At 39.0% G+C, this 18,459-nt stretch overlaps 1 protein-coding gene across 1 annotated transcript in view; it reads right to left on the reverse strand.

Moving 5' to 3' along the window:
• CEP295 (centrosomal protein 295) overlaps positions 1-18,459 on the reverse strand; it is a 59,322-nt gene that overhangs the window by 23,737 nt on the left and 17,126 nt on the right. The window contains 9 exon segments of the mRNA XM_032295774.1: positions 1,464-4,962; positions 5,226-5,323; positions 5,971-6,111; positions 9,584-9,687; positions 9,839-9,931; positions 13,099-13,320; positions 14,313-14,480; positions 14,701-14,884; positions 17,896-18,036. Coding sequence (XP_032151665.1) covers positions 1,464-4,962; positions 5,226-5,323; positions 5,971-6,111; positions 9,584-9,687; positions 9,839-9,931; positions 13,099-13,320; positions 14,313-14,480; positions 14,701-14,884; positions 17,896-18,036 — 4,650 coding nt within the window.

Raw genomic sequence — 18,459 nt, forward strand, 5'->3', positions numbered from 1 at the left:
CTGCACTCCAGCCTGGCGACAGAGCGAGACAACAAACGAACAACAACTTAGCCTCCATTGCATCTTTTCATAAGAGATTACATTTGAGTATCTCCTTCTGCTTTTCTTTTGTCATTACTTTCTCTTTAAATGACCAGTAAATCTCTGGACGTCAACCCTTCCTGAACCCAACTCAAGCTTCTTCTCGATATCAAAGGTTTTGTAGAATTCTATTTAGACCAAATAATAAATTTAGGAAGTGGCCTTTTATTTATTTTTTTGAGCTAGGGTCTCCCTCATTGCCCAGGCGGAAGTACAGTGGCATAATATGGCTAACTGCAGCCTCAACCGCCTGGGGTCAAGATATCCTCCCACCTAAAGCCTCCAGAGTAGCTGGAACTAGATGTACATGCTACCACACCTGGCTAATTTTTGTATTTTTTGTAGAGACAGGGTTTTGCCATGTTGCCCAGGCTGGTCTCAAACTCCTGGGCTGAGGGGATCCCCCTGCATGGCCTCCCAAAGTGTTGAGATTACAGGTCTGGATCACCATGCCCAGCAGAAGCGGCCTTTTAAAATAAAATGGATACATTCAAATTTCGAACATATTCGTCTCCCAGGTAGGGCAACTATGAATGAGTCACTAGGCCAGAGTCTTATGAAAAATTCAGATACAAGCAGCAGGTCCAGCTGTACATCAGCCTAAAATCATGCTAGTTTTACAACAAGTAATAATAGTGTCACTTGAGAAAAAAGATAGTATTGATGAAAATTTGGATATAAATGTCAGCAAAGAGCCCAATGTCTGCAGCTACGTAAGAGAAATTCTGCTAACCAGTTATTTTTATAATTTTAATCTTATAGTAAGCTTAAAATCCATTAAAACAAAATTGCAAAATGAGAATCTACACTGTTTTGTGGTGTATTTGCATTTGAAATTGAGCTTTGGGCCATGTGTTGTGGCTCACACCTGTAATCCTAGCACTTTGAGAAGCTGAGGTTGGTTAGGGACTAACCTGGCCGACATGGCAAAACCCAGTCTCTACGGGAAAAAAAAAAAAAAAAAATTACAAAATTTAGCCGGGCACGGTGGCACACAGCTGTAATCCGAGCTCCTCAGGAGGGCAAGGCACAAGAGTCACTTAAACCCAGGAGACAGAGGTTGCAGTGAGCCGACAGGGTGCCACTGCACTTCAGCCTGGATGATAGAGCAAGACCTTGTCTCCCAAAAAAAAAAAAAAAAAAAAAAAGTAAAATTTAAAAAAATGAAATTAATAGGGCTTCATGTAACTATTCACCTCATAAACACCATATGGGTGGATCAATTTTTGTTTTAATTTCCACATTATTTAGGGTAGAAAATCAAAGCACAGTTGAGATCAAACTACTTATTCTCAATAACTAAAAACTTGTAATCCTATTATTAAAAACTAATTTGGGTTTAAACTTCTATTGTTTCATTATTATTCAGGTTTAAAACATACCTGACTGTCTTTAAGGAAATCCATCAAAGTCTCTTCATGTTTCTGTATCTGCTGCTGCAATGCTGTTTGTCTCGGTACAAGCAATTTTTCCTGGGTTTTCTGGCTATAATGCAGAACTTCTCTTTGTAGTTCCAACTGCTTCTGAAGTCCCAAGTTATCTTGCTGGGCTAAGACAGGCTGTGAAAAACTCAAGAGTCTATCTTGAAATGCTGGGATCACAGGATCACTTGGGGGAGCTGCATGTTCATTATGGGATGAGTATAATTCACAAGTGCTTTTAGGTTTAGTTTCTGCAAAAGGTAGTGGAATAAATGAATGCTCTGTTTCCTTGGGTAGAAACAAAGAGGGTACAGTATGCTCGGCAGATTCACTTTTGTTCAACTTTGTTTGTTTGTTTAAAGGCTCTTCCTGGGTTTTCTCGTAAGAACACATCACTTCCCTTTGTACATCCAATTGAGCTGTCAAATTATCTTCCTGAGGCAGAATAGGCTGTGATAAACTCAAAAGTCTATCCTGTAATCTTGGGATCTCAGGATGACCTAAGGGAACTGTATCATTACTTTTGGTTGGGAGAGACTTCTGGGTTCTTTCAGAGTCAGCAACAGGCAGTACTATCTGGGATAGAAATGAAGAGGAGCTAATTTGTTCAGATGGTACTCTTTTCTCCAATTCACTAAATCTTTGCAAAAGCAATTCTTCTTGGACTTCTTGACTAGATCGAATGGCTTTCTTCTGTGTATCTAACTGCTGTTGAAGTGCCTGCAAATCACCATGCTGAGAGTGGATAAAATGCTCAGGAGATACCTTTTCCTCAAATGTACATGGTTTTGACAACATCAATTCTTTCTGGGTTTTCTCAGTAGAAGGAAGGAAATCTGTCTGTGCATGCAAGTGTTCTTCAAGTGCAATCAAATTATCTTGTTGAGGTAAAACAACATGTGATAAGCCCAAAAACCCATCAGGCAATCTTGGTATCTCAGCGTGACCTGAGGATACCATATTATCACCGTTAATTGAACATGGTTCTTGGTTTCTTTCAGATTCAGTAAGAGGTAACGAGGCAAATGAATGCTGTGGTATTAGGGGTAAGGAAGAGGTGTCAACCTGCTTGGGAGATATTCTTCCCTCCCATTCACTCTGTTTATGTAAAAGTAATTCTTCCCGAGCTTCTTGTCTAGCTAGAATGATGGCTTCTCTCTGTGTAGCTAACTCTTCTTGAAGTGCCTTCAAATTATCTTGTTGAGGCTGGATAAGTTGTGATATTCTCAAAAGTCTATCTTGCAACTGTGGGATCTGAAGATGGGTTGAAGAAATTTTACTTTCACTTTCTGTTGAAAGAGGTTCCAGGATTGTGCCAGACTCAGCTGAAGCTAATGAAGCAAATGAAAGCTGTACCAACTGGGGTACGAATGATGTGCCAGTTTGTTCAGAAGGTGTATTTTCTTGGGTTTTCCGGCTGAATTTCTCAGTGTCTAGCCATGCCTGGTGTTCCTCCAAATTATCTTGTGGAGGTACTATATGTTGTGAAACTCTCAAAAGTCTTTCCTGAAATCTTGGCATCTTAGAACAGCTTAAGGGAAGGATAATGTCACTCTTGATTGACATACATTCCTGGAATCTCTCAGATTCATCTACCTGGGAAAGGGATGAAGAGGTGCCAGTCTGTTCAGAAGAAATTCTTTCTACCAATTCACTTTCTGTGTGTACAAATTCCTGAGTCCCTTCTTTATCACCAAGTATTACTCTTTGTATCTGTGACTGTTCTTGGAGTATTGTCAAATTTTCTTCCTGTGGCAATCTATGCTGTGGAAAACTAAGAGGCTTATCTTGAAATGTTGGGATTATCAAATGACTGGAGGGAACTACATTCTCCTTCTCAGATAAATAAAGCTCCTGAATTCTCCTAGGCTCAGCGTTAGCAGAAGCTTGTAAAGCAACTGAATGTTGAACCACCATTGGTGAGGATGAAGAGCTCACCAGCCCAGACTTACTATCTCCCGAATCTCTTTGTCTATGTAAGAGTAATGCCACCTGAGCTTCATGCCGAGCCTGAAGAGTATCCCTCTGTTTAGTCAATTGTTCTTGGAGCAACTTCAAACTATCATGTAGAGGTAGGAACTGCTGTAGGAAACTCGAAGACCCATCCTGAGATTTGGGGATATCAGATTGGCATGAAACAAGTCCTTTCTCGCTCTTAGATGAATATTGCTCCTGGATTTTTCCAGGTTTTGTATCAGCAGAAGGTAGTGAAGTAAATGTATGCTGAGCTATCTGAAAAGGGAGAGAAGAGGGATCAGACTGTTCAGAACATGCTCTTCCATCCAATTCACTCTGTTTATGTACACACAATACTTCCTGGGCTTCTCGCCTAGCCTGAAGGCTATCCTTCTGAATATTCAACTGCTCTTGGAGAAATTTAAAATTATTTTGCTGTGATAAGATAGGCTGTGAAAAATTCAAAAGCCTATCCTGAAGTTGTGAGATCACATGATGGTCTGAGGAAATTGCAGTATTATTCTTGGCTGGTGAAGATTCCTGGATGCTCCCCAAATCAGCTTTGGCAGAAGACGATAAAGCAGATGAATTGGGAGTAACCAAGGGAAGGAATACTGAGAGGCCAGTTTGCTGTTCCAATTCTTTCTGTTTGCACAAAAGCAACTGTTCCTGAGCTTCCTGTCTTGCCTGAAGAACTTTCTTCTGTAGGTCTAACTGTTCTTGGAGGGCCTTCATATTACCTTGTTGGGCTGTGATATTCTCTGAGGGTAGCAAATGCCTATCAGGCATTTGGCTGATGATAGAATGGCTTGTGGAAATTGTATTTTTCCTCATGGTTGAAAAGGGTTCTTGCATTTTTCCTGATTCAACTTTAACAGGCGGAGAACTAAAAGAATGCTGAGGTACTAGTGGTACAAATGAAGAAGGTTCAGTTGCCTTGGAAGACATATTTTCACTATTCCCTGAGAACATCTGTTGGGAATCTAAACTTTGAAAAGTTGTTACCCTAAATGTTTCAGATATTTTTCTAGCATCCTGTGATATTAGCTGCCTGTCATGTGACAAAGCCCTTGAAAGTATCTCAGAATCTTCAGGGACCAATTTATAGTCTCTCTGTTGTGTTTCAGTCTGAGAGAACTGCATTAAATGTTCTTGTGATTTTAAAGATTGATTGGTTAAAATATTTGAAACACCTAATGTTTCTGTTGTTTCCACTTGTCTTTGTGGAAAGTGATTTTGTCTGGCTACCTGAAAATGACCTTGTTCTAATTTGGAGGTCTGTATAGGCTGTATGGGTTGGTATTTGTTAGGACTCAACTTGAGTCTCTGACCTTGATCCCAATGCTCTGATATAGCAGTTGGTGTCTCAGATTTCCATGATGGCATTGATATAGCAGAATCAGTTATCAATGTTGGAGCTGACATCGATGGGCACCTTCCTTTTAACACAGTTTGATATTCAAGTAATCGTTTCCTGGCTGTTTCAACAGATTGCCTGTGTAACCTAACAAAAACAAAAGAAAACAATTACTCTTTTTTAATGAAAAATAAAAGCCCCATATCTATACATTAAATTTAACAAACAGTAACCTAGGGTTGGCAATACTCATAGTGAAAAGAAATTACATTCACATTGTCCTTTAAGAATGGCAGTTCTATATGCCATAGTTCTAAGGAAATCCAAATTAGATCATCATATAAACAAAATAATAAATCTTAAAAATGTAGCCACATACAATCTCATACAAATAATACCCTAGCTAATACCTGTTTTGTTGTAAAAGCTGATGTTGATAGTTACGAATCAATTGCCTATGACTATCTTCATCAGAAATTACAGTGCATGCTGCTGGAACAATGCCAACCTAATAAAAGACAAAGTTACTAATTAAAAGGCAAATTTAGAAATAAGCACTAAAGTATTTTTACATACAGTTCTATAACTGTAAACTTCTATACAGCTTCCATTAGTAAGAAATAAACTAATCTGTCATTCTCCTTTAGTGCCCATCCAAAAGCTCAGTGTACTCATTACCTACAAACCATGGTCATATCTATTAATATCCTATAGAAACTGAAAGATGAAAGCCGTAACTGGGCACGTTTATTATATATACATACATTATATTAAAAAAAAAAAGGCCAAATATGAATTACAAAGGCATTTTACTTTTCTTTTTTTGAAATGGAGTCTCACTCTGTAACTTCCACCTCCTGTGTTCACGTGATTCTCCTGCATCAGCCTCCTGAATAGCTGGGATTACAGGCATGTGCCACCATGCCCAACTAATTTTTTATTTTTAGTAGGAATGGAGTTTCACCATGTTGGCCAAGCTGGTCTTGAACTTCTGACCCGAAGTGATCTGTCTCGGCCTCTCAAAATGCTGCGGTTACAGGCGTGAGCCACTGCACCCAGCCAACCACTTCACTTTTCTAAATGCTACAAGTGCTCATATTTTCTTGCCCCCGTCACCAAAAGATTTATATAGTGATGAGATTTTCTGCATCCTACCCCAGTCTGTTGAGTAGTTTTTTTTCTTTTTTCTTCTTCCAGTTGAGCCCTGAAGCAGTCAGTTTCTAATCTCAATTTCTGCTGTTCAATTTGTTCAAGTAATTCCAACTGCTTTTGCTTCTGCTCTTCTATTTCCATTATCTAGGTAACGAAAATACTATTGATCTATTAACAACAAACTCATATGAAGGGAAAGCTAATACACATTCCATTTAAAAGAAAGAGGTTTCTTCACCAAATGTACCAATTTTCAAAGAAGTAAGTAGTGATGCGTCATCTCTGTTATTGTCACTGACAGACTGAGGATGGGAATAAAAGATGGGAAAAGCGAAAAAGAGAAACAGGGAGAGAAGTAAAAAAAAGGCAGAAGGAAACAAAAGCATAAATACATTAACTATTTCTGCTTTCTGAGAGCACAGGGAAACCCTGATCACCACTGAAGAACTACTTTGAAGCAGCAAATGATGTACAGCCAAATTCAATCTTCATGCACTTAATAGTATAAATAATGAGTACAGAAATTAAATATCAAGGCCTCCTAAAATACTTTCATTTCTTAGCTATACCCATTAAGAGGTATAGTTATCTAGAAGCAATGAACAACATTCTGTGTCTTTTTTGTCAGGCATGGAACGGAAGAAAATGGCAGAAAGATAACACAAACTCTAATATTATATAAGCATACATTCTGAGTAATATGAACATGTTTGAGTAACTATGAGTTTCATGAGGACAAAACTAGCCTGCCAAATCTAGCACCTTAGTCCCTTCCTATCTGCAATTTAGCTTTTGTGGTTTAATTACTCAGGGTCAACAGCAGGCAGAAAATATTAAATGGAAAATTCCAGAAATAATTCATGTTTTAAATTATGCACTGTTCTAAGCAGTGTGATTAAATCTTGCACTGTCCTGCTGAAACAAGAATAATCCCATCGTCCGGCATATCACGCTATAAACTCAATCAGGCCATTTATTACTTTGTAGCCATGTTGGTTACAAAAACTTGCCTGTTGCAGCATCACAGTGCCTGTGTTCAAATAACCCTTGTTTTACTTCATAATGGCTCCAAAGCATAAGAGTAGTAATGCTGGCGATTCAGATATATCAAAGAGAGGCTGTAAAGTGTTTTCTTTTAGTGAAAAGTTGAAAGTTCTCAATAAGGAAAGACAAAAAAAATTGTACACTGATTGCTAAGATCTATGGTAAGAGTAAATTTTCTATCAGTGGAATTATAAAGAAGGAAAAAAATTCACCCATACTATATACAGGAATCAATACTATCTGCAGTTTGGTAGTATCAGGCTTCCACTTGGGGTCTAGGAACATATACCCTGTGGATAAGCAGGAACTACTATACAGTCCTTGATAGATAAAATATTTACTAAGTAAAAAAAGGAATGCACATTAAGTTTTATTATATAAAGAATAGCATTTCTACTAGAGATAATGAACAATGATCTTGTTTTCAAGAAAAAAAAAGTCTCAACCTGATTCTTTGCCTATTCCTAATTAGGCAACAGCGGCTTCAACTGAGTTCCTGTCTTCTTCCTTACTTTCCCTCACTCATAGGAACCCCTGAATTTAGACTGTTTACAGTTCTGTAGTACATCTAGAACCATACTATCCATACAGTGGTTACTAGCTATATGTTACTACTTAAATTTAATTAAAATTAAATAAAACTTAACATTCAGTTCCTCAGTTACACTAACATTTTAAGAATTCAACAGCCCATGTGGCTAATAGATACATGCTGGACATAGATATAGAACATTTCCATCATCACAGAAAGTGCTATTGAACAATACTGTTCTAGACTACTGATGAGAAAATATTTTTTCTTTTTTTTTTTTTTAGACAAGTTTCACTCTTGTCACCCCGGTTGGAATACAGTGGTGCAACCTCAGCTCACTGCAACCTCCAACTCCTGGGTTCAAGTGATTGTCATGCCTCAGCCTCCTGAGTAGCTGGAATTTTAGGTGCATACCACCACGCCCAGCTAATTTTTATATTTTTACTAGAGACGGGGTTTTGCCAGGTTGGCCAGGCTGGTCTTGAACTCCTGACCTCAGGTGACCCACCCACCTAGACGTCCCAAAGTGCTGGTATTATAAGCATGAGCCACCGTGCCCAGCCTGAGAAAATATTTATCTGAGAAGAAATACTGGCGCACGGAATTCTCACTCCCCAGCTGTAATTTTGAAAAAACTAACTAGGACTATAACCTGACTTGCTTAGTAATAATTAGCCTCCTTCTAGGTAAGTTGGGTTGAAAAAATCTTTTATTAAAAGTACATGAGACCAAAACTATAAGTTAAAGAGGATTTTGTTTTTATTTTTTTTTGAGATGGGTCTTACTCTGTCACCCAGCCTGGAGTGCAGTGGCATGATCTTGACTCAGTGTAACCTTCGCCTCCTGGGTTCAAACAATCCTCCCACCGTAGCCTCTAGGGTGGCTAGGACTACAGGTGTATATCACCATACCCACCTAATTTTTAGTAGAGATGGGGTTTCACCATGTTGGCCAGGTTGGTCTCAAACTCCTGGGCTCAAGAGATCTGCCCACCTTGGGCTCCCAAAATGCTAGAATTTCAAGCATGAGCTACCACGGCTGGCCTAAAGAGGTTAAAGTTTAGCTTGGGCAACATGGTAAGACCTCATCTCTACTAGGAAAAAAAAAAACCAGCTGAATATGGTGGCCCATGCCTGTAGTCCCAGCTACTCAAGAGGCTGAGGTCAGAGGACTGAACTAAAGAGGTCAAGGCTGCAGTGAGCCATGATCGTGTCACTGTACTCCAGCCTGGGCGACAGGGCAAAAACACGGGGTTGTATATTAAAAATTTTTCCTCTGGCACAGTGGCTCATGCCTATAATCCCAGCACTTTGGGAGGCTGAGGTGGGTGGATCACGAGGTCAAGAGATCGAGACCATCCTGGTCAACATGGTAAAACCCTGTGTCTACTAAAAATACAAAAATTAGCTAGGCATGGTGGCATGTGCCTGTAGTCCCAGCTACTTGGGAGGCTGAGGCAGAACTGCTTGAACCCAGGAGGCGGAGGTTGCGGCGAGCCGAGATCTCGCCATTGCACTCCAGCCTGGGTAACAAGACTGAAACTCCGTCAAAAAAAAAAAAAAAAAAAAAAAAAAAGAAAATTTTTTTTTCCTCCGAAATATATTTTCAAAAAAACTTGTGGCATTACAAAGCCCACCTGAGTGTCTAATACTATGATAAGGACTTGTTAATTCAACATTTATTGTATACTTACTATGTACAAAGCATTGTATCAGAAACTGTGTAGGATAAACTCAATCTTTTAAAGAAGATAGTTTCTGCTTTTTAAAAGCTAGTAAGTTTTATAGGGAAGGTAAGACCCATACAAATATATAAAATACAAAGCAGACACAGAAAGGATTGAATGAGTAGTATGAGCAAAGACAACATGCGTTCTATCAGCTGAATGTCTGTGTAAGACAATGTCAAAAACATGATCTCAAAAGTAGCCAGACATTAAGACAAATGTCATTAGTCGAACAAAATTACAAAATAGTACTGAGCCAGGAAGGCAGTGGGGGGGGGGGGGAATAAATCTTTAAAAATAAAAATTCAAATTACCTGTTTCTGCCTTGCTGACTTTCTAATCCTGGCTGCTTCTTCTTGAGGATGAAGTAGAACTGAACTCTGAGCTACAGCTGTGATAGGCAGTGTCTCTTTTATTTCTAGGGGAATACCCCAAACAAAAATTAGTTTGAATAATTTAGAATTGTGACACCATTATAATGCCCTTTCTTAATAAATCACATGTAATTTTATTAAAAAAAAAGATGTGAGGAGTCAAATTTAATTTGAGGATGTGATAAAAAGAAATACCTTGTTCTTTTCCAGAGTTTGTACCACACGAAAGTGATTTATCTTCACTAGTAAGTGGTCCAGACTCAATTGTTAGTGTATCACTTTCAACAACTGTAATAGATAGTACCACTGTTATTATGAATATATCATCATTGTCAAGCTTAAATCAAAGCAAAATAACAAAATTCTGGTATTAACAAATTCAATCTAGGGCCACCTGAGTATCTCATTTAGTTAAGATCCAGTCACCTTCCTGACGATCAAATATATTTCTCATTAAACCCAAGCCTAATAATAAGACATGAAAGACTGAAATTGTGAAAATGTGAAGAACTGATTTAAAAGATATGCTGATAAGGTTTCAAACGCAGTGGAAAAGCATAACAAGAGTGAAAATAACAAGGAATCAAGGTTAAAAACGAGAAGCTAACGAAATGTCAATGTATCTTTGATATATCTAGATGCTAGTTTTTTTTTTTTTTTTAAGTAATTTGTGAAACCAGAGCAGAGAAGGAAGTTAAAGCAATTGGTTCTGATCATATTTGGGTAGCCAGATACTCTGCATGGAGCAGCTGTTTCTGTTCACTTATTTATTCATTTTGGCACCTACTTATGTGGTACATGCTGGGGATACCACAGTGAATGAGAAAAGGCTTCAAGGAGGCTTAGAGAGTAGATAGCAGAACCATCATATAATTATCCCAGAAAAAATTATAAAAGTAGAAATCGTGACAAGTAAGTACTATATAAGAAAAGTGAAGGGTTACACAATAGAGTATAATAAATAACAACTTTCTGGGCAAGATGAAATTTCTCTGAGGAAATGACCTTTAAGCAGACACCTGAAAGGTAAGGAAGAACCATCCAGGTTAACTATGTGAAGATGTATAGGAGACTCTTCCAGACAGACCAACAGGTATAAAACGCCCCATGAGGATAAAGAAACAAACCTTGGCCCATTCAAGGAACTGAAAGATCAGTGTGCATGGGCTGTAGTCAGGCAAGGGGGAGAATAAAGGAAGATGAGAATGGAGAAAGCCTCCTCATGATAGGCCCTTTATCAAAAGAACTTGGTCATGGATTGAATATGAGAGTCCCCTTTTTTGGATTCCAATACCATACTCTCCCCAACTTCTCTGGTCACTCCTTTCACTGACTTTGCTATTTGCCCTTTCTCTAGCCATCTTCTAGATGCTGGAATCCCTCAAATGGTCTTATAGGCCCTCTTTTCACTGAATTCTTTCCCCTCCAAGTGGTTTTCTATGTCCATGGCATTAAATATCATATATATCTCTAGATTCCAAATTTACCTCTCTTCTTTTAAACTATTCAATTAATTCAACAAATGTTAACTGAGCACCTATTTTATACAAGGCAGTACTCCAGGCTTTGGAGACACAGCAATGTAGAAAATTAAAGCTCCTATCCTTATGCATAGGTGGGGTAGGCAATTAGACAATAAGCAAAATAAGCACCAAAGTCACTTTATTGTCCATCAGATATTGGTAAGAGCTATGGGGGGAAAGCAGGGTAAAGGGGATAGGAAGTGAAAGCTGTGGAGGTCAGAGTAGAGGTGGGGAGGGGTAGAAGTGTGCCATTTTATATAGTCAGAAAAAACCTTACTCAGAAAGTGATAGCTGAGTAAACATGTGAAAGAAGTGAGGAAGTGAGTCAAGGAAATACCCAAGAAAAAGAGAAGTCTAGCCAAGAAGAACAGCAATTGCTAAGATTAGGAGCCATATGTTTGCTATTTGAGAAATAGTGAGGAAGCTGGCATCTACAGTGCAGAAGATGAGAAGGGAGGTGTGGCAGGAAAACAAAGTCAGAAGGGTAGTGAGTATGAGAGGAGCAGTGGTGGGGGTGTACATGTGCAGGTCACAGAAGGTTTTGAAACCACTATACACTCTCTGGTTTTTACTGAGTGAAACTGACAGTTATTGGAGGGCTTCACCCAGAGGAATGATATGAGATTATTTGTTTTTAAGAGGCGTGTTTATAGACCATAATAGGTAGGTGCAAAGGCTGATGATAGCAGGCTACTACAAGAATCTACCCTAGAAAATGAATGTGGCTTAAACTAGGACGTAGATGGTAAGAAATGGTTGGACTATGGATATATTTCGAGGGTAGGATCAACTGGATCAGCTAATAGTTTGGATGTAAGATATGAAGAGGGAACCAGAATGATTATAAGCTTTTTGGCTTGAGTAAGGGAATTAAAATATTGCCAGATGCTGAAACGTGAAATACTGTAGAAAAAGCAGATGTGTGGTGGGAGGGGATATCAACAGTTCACTTCTGAACACACTTAAGATATTGTTAGACATACAAGAGATGATAAACAGTTAAATAAGTAAGTTGAGTTCAAACAGAAGGCCAACACTAGACATACACCCTTGGGAGACATCAGTATATGGATGATAATGTAAAGTGTGACATTGGAGATCATCTAGGGAGTTTTGGCACAAAGAGAAGGGACTTGCAGAACGAGCTCCAGGGGCAATGGTTAATCATTGTGGAGATGGGAATAAACAGCAAAGAAAATGAAAGAGGAAACAGTAAAGTAGGAAAACTAAAGGAAGGGACTGTCAAGAGGCCAAGGGAAGAAAATACTTCAAGAAGGCTTCCTGTGGGACTCAGGAAAAATCCAAAACCCAAATACAGACCATAAGTCACTTTTCTCAAAAGCATAGAAGCAAAACATTTCCATATAAATCCAATCACATTTTTAAAAGAATCCCCATCAAGGAGATACTTGAATTGTATGTGAACAGGTACTTTATAACTTCTGGAAATATATTTAAGAGCCTATTTTTCCAATCAAAAAATTATTTAAAATTAGCAAATAAGAAACCAAATATCTGTGGCAATACAATACACTCAAAACCCATTAACATGCTCATGTATCCTTTGATCAGGAGTTATTCTTTCAAGAGTTCTTCCTCAGGAAGTAAAAATGTGGGCAAAGATTTCACTAAAAGGATGCCCACTATAGCACAAAAAATACCAAGAAAAATTCGAAAACAGCCTAAACATCTCATTAAAGAACTGGTTAATTTTGATTCATTGATTACATTGGAATAAATATACATAAATAACAATACTAAAGTGTTCTGTAAGAAGATTCACTAAGGCTTTTAATGTTTCTTTGTCACTTTTAATTAGCAGCATTATATTTTGTTCCTTTTAACCTCTATTCTTTGTTTTTTCAGGAACAAGCCTATTTTTGAACAACTTAAAAAGGGTTTATATAAAATGAGACTCCTGGAGAGAAATACCTTGTTCCTGCCCAGAGGACAGCATTCTCTCTTCGCTGGCAAGTGTTCCTGACTCAACCGTTGGGGCTTTACTCTCAATTTCACTCACAGTCGTAATCATTTCACTTTCATCCTCAGACACAGATTGAATTGTCCAGAGAGATTTTTGGCTTCGGATCTTATTTAACAATTTTTTAAAAAGAACTTTTGAAGGAATCTGTTGGGTCTTCATTGCCAAGGGAACTAAAAGAAATAAAGAAAAAACAAGGGACTGTGATATCATTCACTAAGATAGCAAAAATAGGTAGAGAAGGTTTCAGTAGGCAAGAGAAGGTTATAAATTTATTGCTAGACATGGAGTTTTAAGTAACTATGGGAAAGCCAAGTGAAAAAGTTCAGAATGTTGGAGACAGAGATGTTTCAAAGATCAAAATTTGTGCTACTCATCATTACCCAGGAAGTATCTAGAAATAACTGAATACCAGTAGGATCTCTGATGATCTGACAAGTCTGTGCTGACCTTCGTTGTGCTGAACTTCTACTGACTCAAATGGAGATGTCACCAAGTTCAAGAGGCCAAATACGAGATTCAAAGCTAGCCAATGAGCTATGCAGTTTCACTGAGGGAATACATACAAGGGAGAGTCCAGTGGCAGCAGGCTGGACTGAAGAACTGCAAAAACCATGCAGTTTAAATAGCATTGTCACTTAGTACTCTTTTCCTTATGACCTCCAACTGACACCCTTTACTGAACCCAAAACTTGATGCCTTGATCCTCTGTATGGCTCATGTTTCATGCGATGAGACAGGGGCTCAGATGTTCCTCACAGACAAGAAACAAATCTCCAGGTTGGCCACTCCCAGATTCCCTAGCTCAGAACCACATTGAGGTGTGTGTGTCACACAGGTTCATTCTCACGGTATGCTTAAGTTATTGCTAACAGGTATGTTTACCATGCAACCTTTCAAATGAATTCAGAATTGTGCACCTAACTCAAATAACTTAAAAATCTTCAGATCATCTGTATGTATCAATAAAATTTCCTCCTGCACATATGAAAAAGGATCATCAATGATGGAAATATGAAAACATTGTTTCCTTTAGCTACCGTTCCCATCAGTATTATTCATTGCTTGCACTTAAATCAAATCAGATTTTCCTAACTGTTGGCTAAGGATCAGCATTTTTTTTTCCTGTGAAATACTGTAATATTTAGAACTGAAAGGTTTTTACCATCTGTTTCACTAGAACATATTATTTCAGCTTCTGTCACTGGAAGGTCTTCAGTTGCACCCAAATTTTCTTGTTCCATTGAAAGGTCCAGCTCTTCATCTTGGATGTGATCAGTCACAGTGGGCAAAGGCTCTGGTTCAAGGTGCAAAATCAGATTCCCTTTTACCTCTTAAAAAAGAAATATAGGGACATGTTTCCATTCCAAAATGATTAAAAATAACTGGATCACAAAAATGCAAAGGCCACTGTAATGCCTTAATCTAAAATATGGAAGTCTCCTTCAAACTGAGACCCCATTTCAAAATAAAAACTGCTTTATCATTACAAACATATTTTCCCACCAAAATGTTTAAAACCACTACTGAAAACCCTACTGAAAATAACTTACTCCTGTCTGCATTGTACATATCTTCAAAGGCAAATTCCAATTCTCTCTGCCAGTCTTCCTTCATTTCACTGCGTTTGTATGGAAGTTCAACTAGTTGTGGTGGCATTTGTGCTACAGTCTGTCTCCTACGTGCCAGGTCCTCTTGCTGTAGCTGTTTGAGTTCTTTCATTAGTTTCTCCTGATTCTTCAAGAATAAAGAGAACAAAACCTGAGTCACAAACTTTGTATGGTAATATTAACAGTGTTGTGGGTAGGGGAAATGAGGATCAGGGTGTAAGCTTCTCTGTTCTATCATTTGTTTAGTCAAAAGACAGACATTTATTCATTCAACAATTATTTGCTGAATACCAGATACCACATTAAGTGCTAGGGACACAATCTCAGCCCTACCCTAGTAGTATAAGACCAACAAACGAGTAGTATTATGTTAGTAAGTACTATTAAAGAGTTAGGCCATAAAGCTTCAAAAAGTGTCTGCCAGTTACAGTTTTCCTTTCTGAGGAAAGTCATGAAGTTAATTGCTATATAAGTTGCCAAGGCTCCTGTAATGTACTTTGTTCCAGTTCTTCATGTACCTGTCTCAGGTAAGCACCAAGACCCACAGTGACTGTGGCTGTACATAGAATATTTCTTGTTACTTCATACTCTTATGAATTTCCATGATTAAAAGAGATCTGAATGTATTTCTTTAAGCTTAAAAAGTGTGGCTATTATGAAAGTTTAATCAGTGTTTTAGGGAGGTTCTCTAATGGAGTTTTGGTGGCGGGAGGTAAAGAGGGAGAACAAGGAAAAACTTCTCATTCCTTGGGATAAGGATTTAACCAGACAAAAGTTGGTGAAAGAGAACGAGTACATGCCAGAAAAAAACTGCAACACAAAGGTATGGAGACGAAGGCACGGGATAGTCAGAAAATAGCACACTGTTCACCACAGCTAGTGCATGGAGGGCAAGGATGATTAAGGAAAGAAGATAAAACTGGAGAAGCAGGTAGAAGTCAAATATTAGTTAATATAGACACTGGAAGGAAATAGGGTCCCAGGCCATAATACAGTCTGCAGCAAAAAGGTTCAGACAGGAAAAATGAAATCCTCTATTAGCAGTGAGATTTCATGGTAAAGAAATCCTGCACTAAAAGTGTTAACGGGCCGGGCACAGTGGCTCATGCATGCAATATCAGCACTTTGGGAGGCCGAGGTGGGCAGATCATTTGAGGTCAGGAGTTCATGACCAGCCTGACCAACATGGTGAAATCCCGTCTTTAATAAAAACACAAAAAAATTGGGCAGGGCACGGTGGCTCACACCTGTAATCCCAGCACTTTGGGATGCCGAGGCAGGTGGATCATGAGGTCAGGAGATCCTGGCTAACATGGTGAAACCCCAACTCTTCTAAAAATATACAAATTAGCCAGGTGTGGTGGCACATGCCTGTAGTCCCAAATACTCAGGAGAACAAGGCAGTAAAATTGGTTGAACCCAGGAGGTGGAGGTTGCAGTGAGTCGAGATAATGCCACTGTACTCCAGCCTGGGCGACACAGCAAGACTGCCTTAAAAAAAAATTAGCTGGGTGTGGTGGCACATGTCTATACTCCCAGCTACTCAGGAGGCTGAGGCAGGATTGCTAGAATCCAGGAGGCGGAGGTTGCAGTGGGCCAAGATCTCACCACTGCACTCCAGCCTAGGCAACAGAGTGAGACTGTGAAAAAAAAACCACATGAAACAGAACACAGAGAGGTTAACTAATTTGCCTGAGATCAAACAGCTGACTGGCCAAGAAGAGAGAGAAATCCTGGCAGAATGGCTGTGGAGCCCACCTGCTAAAACTACTAAACACCACAGGTTTTATAGAAGAATCTGTTCAATTTAGGACTGCTTTTTGTGTCTGTTTTACTATAAGTTTAAACCTAAGATGGGGAGAATTACTGATAATAATTCAGACATTTCAGTTATTTTAGTCATAGTTCACTCCTACTTTATAAAAGCTAAAAATTTAAAGGAGAAGCTCATGATTTAGTTCAAACTAAGATGAATAATTTTTATGCCACATTTCAAGGCTAAGCACTAAATGAATAAGCATGACAGAAGTGAAGCTAAAACTATAAAGTCAGCTTTCATTATAATATTTTGCACATTTATGACAGTCACTGCTGATTGATTGACACAATCTCACTGTCACCACAGTAGAGTGTAGTAGTGCAATCTCGACTCACTGCAGCTTCTGCCTCCCAGACTCAAGCAATCCTCTCAGCTCAGCCTTCTTGGGAAATGGGGTCCTGGGCCACAATACAGTCCCAAACTGGGATTGGCTGTATTGCCACCAGGCCTGGCTAATTTTTGGATTTTTGGCAGAGACAGAGTTTCTGCATGTTGCCCAGCCTGGTCTTGAATTCCCGGGCTCAAAACAATCTGCCCACTTTGACCTCCCAAAGTGTTGGGATTATAGGTATAAGCCACCTCGACTGGCCTTGACAGTCACTTTTTATTTAATGTTTTTGAGACAGGTGGCATGCAGTGGTGTGGTGTGATCTTAGCTCACTGCAACCTCCTTATCCCAGGCTCAGGTAATCCTCCCACCTCAGCCTACCAAATAGCTGGGACTACAGGCACACACCACCATGCCTGGTTAATTTTTCTGCTTTTAGTAGAGATGGGGTTTCTCCATGTAGCTGTTCTTGAACTCCTAAGCCCAAGCAATCTGCCCACCTCGGCCTCCCAGGGTGCTGGGATGGCATGCATGAGCCACTGTGGTCAACCTATTGATGGTCACTTTTTAAAAGCTCCAATAGCATGGATCATGGCTTTCCTTTTGAAACAACATTCTGCAAAGCCAAAAAGTGCTTTGCCGAATACATATTTAATAAACTAAATCCTCAAATTTATAGAGCACATATGTTATTGAAAAAACTGAATTAGAAAAGTGATTTTTCCTTAGGCTGTTTTGGACTTATTAAAATATTAAACTTTTAATAAATTCATTAATAAAAATTTAGAAGAGCAATACACTGGGAGAATAGCCCAACCCAATCAGAACTTGAAATGGGAGGGCAAAGAAAGTTGGGAAACTTGAAAACATATGAATCAGACTATACTGAACTCCACCCTTCCTACCTTTCTTTGAGCTCATTCACTAATCAGTCCTGCAATGCTATTAGTAAGTCTATCAGTAATGGTCACAAGTAGAATTTAAGTCTTACTTGAGCCAAATGGATCTTCTTCATTGCTTGGAATCCCCGTACATGTGCCTTTTCAAACTGTTCCATTCTCTCTTGTGCTGCCTGTTTTTGTAGCTCTTCCATTCGTTTAGCTTCTTCTTCAGCAGCCAAATGAGCATCTGGCTAGCAGTCAATCAATAACATTTTAGGCAAAATTTTTAAAGTGTGAGACGAGCAATAACTAAAAAACAAAACAACCTTAAAATCATATTTTCTACATATATAAAGTTAAATATAAGGAGTTATATATATATATATATATTTTTTTTTTTTTTTGAGACGGAGTTTCGCTCTTGTTACCCAGGCTGGAGTGCAATGGCGCGATCTCGGCTCACTGCAACCTCCGCCTCCTGGGTTCAGGCAATTCTCCTGCCTCAACCTCCTGAGTAGCCGGGATTACAGGCACGCGCCACCATGCCCAGCTAATTTTTTGTATTTTTAGTAGAGACGGGGTTTCACCATGTTGACCAGGATGGTCTCGATCTCTTGACCTCGTGATCCACCCGCCTCGGCCTCCCAAAGTGCTGGGATTACAGGCTTGAGCCA

This window comes from Sapajus apella, unplaced genomic scaffold (assembly GCF_009761245.1).
Source record: "Sapajus apella isolate SASKATOON/1434 unplaced genomic scaffold, GSC_monkey_1.0 scaffold34, whole genome shotgun sequence".
NCBI lineage: Eukaryota > Metazoa > Chordata > Mammalia > Primates > Cebidae > Sapajus > Sapajus apella.